This window comes from Salvia hispanica, chromosome 6 (genome assembly GCF_023119035.1).
Source record: "Salvia hispanica cultivar TCC Black 2014 chromosome 6, UniMelb_Shisp_WGS_1.0, whole genome shotgun sequence".
Lineage (NCBI taxonomy): Eukaryota > Viridiplantae > Streptophyta > Magnoliopsida > Lamiales > Lamiaceae > Salvia > Salvia hispanica.
This window is the reverse complement of record NC_062970.1, coordinates 31816971-31827707: the sequence shown is the minus strand read 5'-3', so window position 1 is coordinate 31827707 and position 10737 is coordinate 31816971. Positions and strand designations below refer to the sequence as shown.

Here is a 10737-nt window from a genome sequence, read left to right as displayed (position 1 = left end):
TCTCTTCCATAACAGGGGTTTCCCCCTCAGCAATCTCCTCTCGAACAGGGGTTTCCCCCTTTTTCTCACCCTCAGAGTTAGGGTTTCCATTACCTTGTCGTTCGGCCTCCACCTTCGTTTCACCGTCGTTCCGCCCACCATCCACCGGCAGTTCATTCGTCGCCTCTTCTTTGTTCGTCTCCACTGAAGCGGTTTCTGCTTGTTGAGAACCAGAGTCCGGTACCCTGGTTGAATCTTGAGGTCTTTCTTCTTGGGGAACTGCGGGTTGTGCCGTCGAATCCGCTGGGATCGTCGGTGGTGGTATGGCCGCCGCGGATGTCATCAGGCTGGTGGAGAACAGAGCGTAAACTTCTTTCGACTTCTCGACGCTTCCTAATTTTTGCGTCAATTCTGCCAACAGAACTGCGTCGTACACCGCCAGCTGCGAACTTCTGGTGGCCTGAGTTGGATCCATTGCTGTAAATCTGAAATCAAAAAGAAAACTTGGTCGAAATTGGTTAGGGTTTGTGTTTCTTGAGAGAGAAACAAAGTAGAGAGAAGGAGAGAAATGCAGTTTGTCGGTTTGGATTATTGGAGAGAGAAATGCCGGTTAGCCTTTTTGGTGAAAAGATGGTGCGGTTGCAGGCGTGATGTAAGCAACCGTACACCTCCCATAAATATCGGCCAATTTGAAATTCAAATTATCTCCATCCCTCCTTGACTTCCTTCTCCAGGCTCTCCTTCCCTAGCTGATTTCCCTGACCATGACGCTATACTTAAAAAAAATTGAAGACGCCAGACTCCTAGGTCAAGGTTAGAATATAAGGCATCGGTTTTCCTACGGAGTCTGGTGCTTCGAAAATATTTTTGGAAGATTTAAATTTTATATACATTTTTTGGATTTTCCTATGTTTAAAACGTAATTAAACTATTTACACACTCCGTTCGAGTATTCCCGAGATCCCCTGGTTCAGTGTATATATTTAAAATGTCAACCAATTTACCTGACCCAGGAATTCATCGAGAATACCTCCTTGTCTGACTAGGTGATAATAGAGAGTGCGCGTAGTGGCACTTCCTCCACTACACACAACTCAGAATTATCCCTATAGACTTTCACTCTATGACCATTAACAAGAAAATGGACAGAGTTAGAGGCACTTCCCTGGATCTCTACTGCTCCATTTGCGCGGAGGCCAACGATGGTATATGGACCGATCCACTTAGACTTCAACTTCCCTGGCATCAGCTTGAGCCGGGATTGGAAAAGGAGCACCTTCTGTCCCACATGGAGTTCCTTGACCCGGAGATTCTTGTCATGCCATAACTTTGTCCTTTCCTTATACCACATAGCAGACTCATAAGACTCCAGCCTTAGCTCCTCCAGTTCTTGTAACTGCAACTTCCTTTCTTCTTCACAAGCCGAAGGCTTCATACTCATCTCCTTGACTGCCCAGTACGCCTTGTGCTCGATACCCACGGGCAAGTGGCACATTTTTCCAAACACTAGCCTATAAGGCGACATTCCGATAGGAGTCTTGAAAGCAGTTCTGTAGGCCCATAATGCATCACCGAGCCTCTTACTCCAGTCTTTCCTTGACGGATTAACTGTCTTCTCCAATATTGCCTTGATCTCGCGATTAGAAATTTCTGCTTGGCCGTTAGACTGAGGGTGGTACGGGGTAGATACCCTATGGTGAACACCATATTTCTTCATCAGAGCCTCGATGGTGCGATTACAGAAATGTGTTCCTTGATCTGAGACGATGGCTCGAGGAACTCCGTATCTGTTGAAGATATTGGCCTTCATAAATTTTGCCACCTCCTTCGATTCACATGTCGTGGTGGCCTTAGCCTCTATCCATTTAGACACATAGTCTACTGCAACCAATATATATGTGTTCCCACAGGATGATGGAAACGGTCCCATGAAGTCCATTCCCCACACGTCGAAGATTTCGCAGACAATCACCGGGACCTGGGGCATCTCGTCCCTCCTTGAAATTCCTCCTGTCTGTTGGCACCTCTCGCAACACTGACAAAACTCGAAGGCATATTTGTTAAGCGTTGGCCAGTAGAAACCGCTGTCCAATACTTTCCTTGCTGTCTTCCTTGGTCCAAAGTGACCTCCACATGCCAAGGTGTGGCAATGAATTAGCACATCTCTTTGTTCCCATTCGGGAATGCAGCGTCTAATCACTTGATCCGAACACATCTTCCATAAGTAAGGATCGTCCCAAAAGTAATATTTGGCTTCGCTTTTAATTTTCATCTTCTGGGCCCGGGAAACTTCGTCTGAACTTGGCACCTCTCCCGTGACCAAGTAGTTTGCTAAGTCAGCAAACCATGGTTCTGCGTTAAGTGTTCGCTTCCCCTTGTCGGATTCTCCTAGACCGGTTAATGCCAAAACTGCCTCCCAACTGATCTGTCTAGGAAAATCCCCTAGATAATACAAATGCTCTTTAGGAAAAGCATCGGGTATGGCCTCTTCCGTTTCCCCTTGATGAATTCTGCTCAAGTGATCGGCTACTCTATTCTCCGTTCCTCTTTTATCTCTCACTTCCCAATCAAACTCCTGCAAAAGCAACACCCAACGGATTAACCTCGGCTTAGACTCTTTCTTAGCCAGTAAGTACTTTATTGCTGCATGATCTGTGAAGACTATAACCCTCGACCCAAGAAGATAAGGTCAAAATTTTTCGAATGAGTAAACGACAACCAACATTTCCTTTTCCGTGGTATCATAGTTCTTCTGAGCTTGATTTAGAGTCTTGGATGCATAGAAGATCACATAACTTTTTCCATCTATCTTCTGCCCTAGGATAGCTCCCACAGCGAAATCACTTGCGTCGCACATTATCTCAAAGGGGTGATTCCAGTCTGGCGCCCTGATTATTGGTGCTGACACGAGTCTGTCCTTGAGCAACTGAAATGCCTTCTTGCATCCTTCGTCAAAGACGAATTCCACATCGTTGTGCAACAAATGAGTGAGCGGTTGCGCGATTTTCGCGAAATCCTTGATAAACCTCCTATAAAATCCCGCGTGACCCAGGAAGCCTCTAACTTCTTTTTGGTTCGTGGGGTAAGGTAACTTTGATATCACATCGACCTTTGCCTTGTCCACCTGTATTCCTCTTTCAGAAACCACGTGACCCAGGACAATACCTTCAGTCACCATGAAGTGGCATTTTTCGAAGTTCAAAACTAGGTGCTTCTCCTGGCATCTTTTTAACACTAGGTCAAGGCTGGCCAAACAAGTGTCGAACGAATTCCCGTATACGGTAAAATCATCCATGAATATCTCAATGCATACTTCCAGCAAATCCGAAAAAATACTCATCATACACCGCTGGAACGTTCCTGGTGCGTTACACAATCCAAACGGCATTCTTCGGTATGCATACGTACCAAAAGGGCACGTGAACGTGGTTTTCCCTTGGTCCTCTGGGTTAACGTAGATCTGGAAATAGCCACTGTATCCATCAAGGAAGCAAAAATACTGTTTGCCAGCCAATCTTTCTAACATCTGATCAATGAAAGGTAGGGGGAAGTGATCCTTCTTCGTGGCCTCATTCAGCTTCCTGTAATCGATGCACATCCTCCACCCCGTCACCAGCCTAGTGGGCACCAACTCGTTCTTGTCATTCTTGACAACCTGTATTCCAGACTTTTTGGGCACCATATGGACAGGACTGACCCACTCACTGTCCGGAATGGAGTAGATGATCCCTAGAGAGAGCAATTTCAACACCTCCTTCAGAACTTCCTCTCGCATGTTCGGATTCAGTTTCCGTTGTGCGTCTCGGTGAGCCTTCACACCTTCTTCTAAACGGATGTGGTGCATGCAGAGATCAGGACTGATTCCTACTAAATCAGAGAGGGTCCACCCTATTGCTTTCTTGTTCCGCCTGATCACTTCCAACAATTCCTTCTCCTGCTCCTCAGTCAAGTTACTGTTGACTATCACTGGGAATGCCTCATCCTCCTCCAAGTAAGCATACTTGAGGCCTGGTGGGAGTGTCTTCAGTTCCTTCCTTGTGTTATTCGTTTCCTGGGGCAAGGGATTTTTTTCTGCAATATCAGGTAATGTTTCCTTCCCAGACTCAGGAGAATTCTCCAGACTAGCCACATGGGCTGATCCCCTTGATCTAGCTGACTCGGGATTTCTGCAAAACTCCATGATGGCCTCTGTTAGTTCCTCATCTGTCAATTCCATTGTGTTCATTGCTGCACACCACCCTACAACTTCTCGGTCGATTAAATGGCTCAACTCCGAGTTGTCAATTTGTTCCTGTATCAATTCTGTCTCAAGATATTCTTGGACCAAGGGGTTAATAACATCTATAGCATACAAATTCTCAACATCCAATGGCCTTTTCATTCCCTCATCTATGCTAAATGTATATTTTTCCCCATTATAATCCAAGCAAATTGTTCCATCGAAGACATCGATAATGGTCTTAGCAGTGCGCAAGAATGGTCTCCCTAAAAGCACGCCACTAGACTCAGCAGACTCATTATCATTCATTTTGATAACATAGAAATCAGCAGGGTATAGAAAATCATGCACCTTGACTATGACATTTTCTAACACACCTTCAGGACAGATGCAAGTTCTATCTGCTAACTGGATTACCACCTTGGTGGCGACCATCCTAACCCCTGTCAGTTTCTTGTAGATTGAAAGCGGTAAAACATTTATAGACGCCCCTAGATCACACATAGCATGCTCGACTTTGATATCCCCTAGAGAAATGGGTAATGTGAACATACCTGGGTCTGTGCATTTCGAAGGCATCCTTCTCTTTTGTATCACAGCAGACACGTTCTCCCCGATCACAATCTTCCCGTCTGGCTTGGTCTTCCCAGCTATGAATTCCTTGATGAACTTGCTAAAGGCAGGCATCTTCAGGGCTTGCAAGAAGGGCAGGTTGATTTCCAGCTTGCTAAAAATCTCCATGAGGTCCTCTGTATCATCCTTCTTTTTCTTTGCTTCCCCTCGGTATGGAAACGGCTTTGCTCGCTTCACCGCATTTGTGGAACTCCCAGCTGGGGTTTCGCCAGCTTCCCTGCTTCCTTCCTTACTTACTAACTCAGGCTCTGGATCTAGGAAAAATGGATCAGCTGCTCGAGGTAAAGATCCCCCTAAATCTCCTTTCTGGAGGTCATCCTGAACAGGAACTTCTCTGGGTCTAGGGCTATCTCCTTGAAACACCTGACTCTCCTTCCCTTTACTTGCCTGTGTGGGTACTTCTTCGTCGATCTCCAGTGTCGGTCCTTCATAGCCCCTCCCGGATCTCAAGGTAATATGACTAATGTTTGCTCGGTCGGGTGGCTTGACCGTGGCAGGAAGTTTTCCTTCATTTCCCCGCATCTCATTCAAGGAAACCGCGATCTGGGACAGCTGTTTTGCCATCATGTCCATGGCGGCTTTGTGTTCCGACTGAGCGTCTTGCAATTTGTGCACCACGTCGTTGTTGGAATGCAAGTTATTCTGCATGAACTGTTGTGAATTCACTAGGTCGTGGACCATGTCATCCAAACTCCTTTGTGGCCTGGAGTTGAATTGATTAGAATTTGATCCTTGACCTTGGTTCTGTCCTTGGGTTTGTCGATAGTTCCCCTGATTTCCTTGGTGGTTATTGTACTGGTTGCTAGACCCTTGATTCCCTTGGTGATTTGGTTGGGAATTCTGATAGTTCCCTTGGTTATTCCTCTGGTGAGGTGGCACATAGGAGCTCCCTGGATTGTTCTGATTCCTGTTTCCCCAATTAGTATGGTCCTGATTCCTGTACCCCAGTTGCAGTTGCCCCTCTTGATTTCTCCCTGACCAGTTGGACTGCCTCTCTGGAGGGTGTGCATAATTTGTGAGTTGCAGTTTGTTAGAGTTTGTATACTAGAAATCACGTTTCGAGTGATTGAATACTGTAAAACTCTTATTTTATTTTCCAATAAATAAAACAGATTATTTTTGTCATAATGTTGTTATGTTTTACATTTAATGGATGTTAATGCATGTTTAAATGTATAAGTTAACTTAACAAAGTCTAAGTCTTTGTTTTAGTAGACCGGTTGTGGGCGTCGTCCACTTTAAGGTAACACGGTCAGTTCTAAACAAAGAAAAAGATGAATTTCACAACCTAGATGGAATTTGACTACCCATCGAGAAAGGTTGCAATGTCAGTCCGCATATTTCTAAGCCTTACTGAAATAAGATGACATTGGTGTGGTATAGCACTGAACGGATCTAACAGCAAGACTTGCCTTAGGCTATCTACTGAAAGGCGAGGTCTTGATAAATATTTATTTCTTAATCAATGTAGGTTAGCATTGAGCATACGGTATTGATTATGCACTTGCTTTGACTTATCAAATGGTGCGGATTTTTCGTAACCCAATTATCCTGATATATTGGGCAGTGGTGATCGATATCTAGCGGTGCTAGGATTGCTATTATATTGAATCGTGCGCGAGCTGAGTCTCGCTTGATAATGTCCTCAAGAGGAGCGCGAAACGAGGTTTTATTATTCGGAACCTAGCTAGTTGGAGTGTGATTACTCTATGAATAATAAATAAGCGTTTCATGCTAAGTCCACTCTTGGAATTAATAATAAGTTAATTAATTAAGTCAATAGCAGACATTTATTAATTAATGGATATTTTAATCTTAAGCACGGGAAATGAAAGCTAAACGGAAACCCGGATTACTTGTAATTTCGGATTTGGATGGGGAGAGTTCAATATTACTTCTGTAGTGGCTGCTCGTAATATTCCAATTATAACTTATATTAAATTGTGGGTTCAATTTAATTAGTAAAAAGTAAATTGGATGAGCCCATATCCAAAACCTTCCATAGATCCCTGTCTGGGCCCAAAAGGAACTTAATATAAATAGGAGAATAAAGGAGACAGAAAACAACAATTTCTCATCATTGTAATTTTCGAAAATCCCTTCTCCAGCTGAGGAGATTTTCGAATTCCTCTCCTATTCCGAAAAGGATTTCTTCTGTCTTCTTTATTTAAGTCCTAGTATTCTAGTAAGATCAGCCCACACTGATATTGGGATACAGTTCGGGAACCAGAGAGAAGATTTGTGGTTTAGTACTCAAAGCATCACGTGGAGAAGAAGCTAGCCATCTTCAATTCTTTGGAGAATTAATTAGGTATTTTTCTGCTCCGTAGAAAAGCATGTTTTAGGTTTCAATATTCTTAAAGCATGATTGATTCAAGTTATGAGCATGATACATGTGATAATTACGCGAATAGCTTTTGTCTAAATAATCTGCTAAATAGATCTGATTATTATGTGGTTGATTTATTCTCGCACGCTTCCGCTGCCAGCACCTTCATCTTCATCAACCGGTGCATTAGTTTGAGTTGTACATCCCGGTGTTGGTGGTTGATTTGAATTGGCATTCATCTCACTTTGGTACAACTCAAACTAGTCATACATTGACTTTTTTAACATTTCCACCAACTCCGCTGCCCGACGATCCCCATACACTGTTTTCAAACATAACTGCACATGTTTCATCTTCTGTCGTGGATCTAACATCGCTGCAATATACATTATCTTGTTCATTCTCGGGTTTAGCTCTTTGTCCTCTAACCAGTACTTTCCCAACTTCGACTTCATGCTTATGGCCATTCTCTTTATATCTTCATTCTCATGTCCCTCTAAGCGCCTGATAACAGTGAAGATACCACACATTTCCTTGAAAAATGTATGAGATGTAGGATATGTGGTGGCAGAGACCTCTTCTGTCAACTTGTGGAACTTTTTTAGATAACCACACATCCTCCTTACTTCATGCCAATCGAGCTCCTCCGGCACACCAATGGGTATCTTATTGTATGTCTTCTGCTTCAAATCTCGTACAAAGGCTGGGTTCACTCTCTCAAAGATAGCCATAACCGGCGCATACGACAATGCTGACTCTAGCATAAGGTATGTCGAGTTCCACCTAGTGGGCACATCCAAACACAAAAACTTTGAAGTTTCAACCTTATATAACTTTGCAGTTTCCTTGAATTTATCTGATCTAGCTGGCGAAGCCTTTATCCACTTGACGACTTCCCTAACTCGTCTAACCGACACACCTATCTCCGCTAATCCCTCGTCAACAACAAGATTGAGTATGTGTCCTACACATCGGAGGTGGAAATACTGGCCACCGGCAAGAAGCATGTTCCTCTCTACAAACCTTGTCATTATCCCTTTAATTGCATGATCATTGGTGACAGCATTGTCTAAGGTGCAACGAAATAGTCTATTCAACCCCCAATCGTCAACAATAGTGGTGATTGCAGAGGCAAGATCGTCACCCTTATGACTATAGATCTTTGAGAAGCCAATGATTTTTTTGTGCAGATTCCATCAGCTATCGATGCAATGCGCTGTGACACAAATAAAGTTTGTGTTATTGGAGGCGGTCCAACAATCAGTTGTAAGTGAAACCCTTCCCAAGCCTTTCAACCCAAAGAAATTCCTCAAATATGTCTTTTGTGTCAAGTACATCTTCACAATATCCTCCCTAATTGCATGTCTGCTCGGGATCTTGAACAATGGTTGAGCTTCTTTCATAAATAGAATAAACCCTTCTCGCTCAACACATCTTAAAGGCAGCTCATCAAGTATAAGCATCTTAACCAATGCTTCCCTTACACGGTCTTGGTTGAATTTCCAGCTTACCAAGGATCCCGACTCATCCGGGTTAATCACAGTCTGAGACTTGTTTGCTTCAAACCTCTTCACGCATGATGTATAGTGTTTCCACATTGGTGACGTGCCATTCTTGTTTGGATCAGCAGCAATTAATCTCGAACATCGGTTACATTTAGCTTTTTGTCGTTCTTCTGGAGGGTCTCCCTCTTTAATAATGACTTTTGTAAATTCTAGCCAATATGTCAGATCTCACTCTGGCCTTCCGTTTCTTTAGTACATTTTTTTCTGCTGCCACTGATGTAGGTTGTAGTTCTTCAACTTTAATGTCCTCTAACATGTCCTCATCTTGATCAAAATCTGGAACATTGGTAGCTTGTGTTTGATTAAGAGTTTCAGACATCTGCAATAATTTACAAAGAATAATTATAAGTTACTAAGTTACACATAAAACATATTGTACACACACAACTGCCAGATTCAAGATTATAAAATTAGGGACACAAATTTTAAAAAATGACGGCAAATTTAAATTTTATATTCATACCAACTTATTAAAGCGATAATTTAAATGAAAATTAAATGCAAACTTCTGAAAACTAAAATAAGAGAAAAATTGATTCATACATTTTTCTAAAAAAATATGGATAAGATAAAATATACTAAAATATTATAAAACAGAAAGAATATAAAAGAAACAAGCTAAATATGCAAAATGTAAAAGTAACACATGCACACACACAACATTATTTAACAACATATCAACACACACACAACAACATTTAACGAAAAAATAAAATGCAACATACACACACACACAACCAGGTATAAACACACACACATCAACTTACACACGCACACAACACATATACGCACACACACAGAAAACATAAATACACACACAGAACACATACACACACGCACAGCATACACACACACGACGCATATACACACACAGCACATACACGCACACACAAATCCATATACACACGCAAATATCTAAGAAAAGAACCTTCAATTATCAAGAAAGATGGCGTCACGGCGAGGTAGAAGGTCGGGGCGGCGTCAATGGTGAGGAAGGTCGGCAGCGTCAAGTCGGCAACCGTGAAGATATGGGAGTAGGAGTTGGAGACGCGGCGTGTATAGAAGACGTGGGGTGAAAGAATGAAACTTTATAGGAGGATTAGAATTAGGTTTAAATTTTAATTTAGGTAATTACTTTTTATTATATTAAAGTTGAATTTTAACTTAGGTAATTACTTCTTATTAAAGTTAAATTTTAATTTAGGTATTAAATTTGTATCTGCAATTTAAATAATAATAGTATTTTATTAAGATTATTAATATAATAAAATATAAAATAAAATTGAAATTAAAATGCAATCCGGTTCCTGGTTAAGAACCGGTCGGTTCCGGTTAGAACCGGAACCGATATTTTTCAAAAAATAGGAACCGGTACCGGAACCGGAACCGGTACCGGAACCGGAACCGGTTTCCGGTTCCTCAATTAACCGGCCGGTTTCGGTTTCGGTTCCGGTTAACCGAGAACCGGAGAACCGATTAAGCACCCCTAAATCTATGGAGCTCCATTGCGGCTGTCCATAAATGATATTTTAATAAAAGGGAGTGATCAATGGGTAACTAATTAGCAATCCCAAATTAAGACTAAATCTTAGCCATTAGATTAGAAGATTAGTGGTTGAAATAATATCACATGGATTATATTTTTAATTAAAAAAATTAAAAAATAAAATTAAAGGGTATTAATGTCAATTCCCTCTCATTAAAATCATCTTATAACTTTAAATTTACGTAACTCTCTCGATTTAAATTATTTTTTTGCAAAAAATATATCAAATTAAAGATAATTTTATAAGGATTCCAACGAGATGTCAATTGCATATGTTCCGACGACGTTCACATGATGAAATTTGATATTTTTTATTTTAGTTTTCGTAAATGTTGATAACCAGATTTTTATCAACAAATACATAAAAAAATCTCAATAAAATCATGTAAAAATCTCAATAAATATGTGTTGATATTTTCTTGTCCTAGTGTTGATATTCTAATGTCATATTGTTGATATTTGTAAT

The 10737-nt window shown here is 41.6% G+C and overlaps 1 protein-coding gene across 1 annotated transcript; it reads right to left on the bottom strand.

Moving 5' to 3' along the window:
• Positions 1-7420: 7420 nt before the first annotated feature.
• LOC125195143 (zinc finger BED domain-containing protein RICESLEEPER 2-like) lies at positions 7421-8758 on the bottom strand. Its single transcript, XM_048093335.1, has 2 exons — positions 8438-8758; positions 7421-8320 (listed from the first exon to the last, which is right to left on the bottom strand). The coding sequence occupies exons 1-2, from the start codon at positions 8756-8758 to the stop codon at positions 7421-7423; spliced, it is 1221 nt and encodes a 406-aa protein (XP_047949292.1).
• Between the last annotated feature and the right edge of the window lie 1979 nt (positions 8759-10737).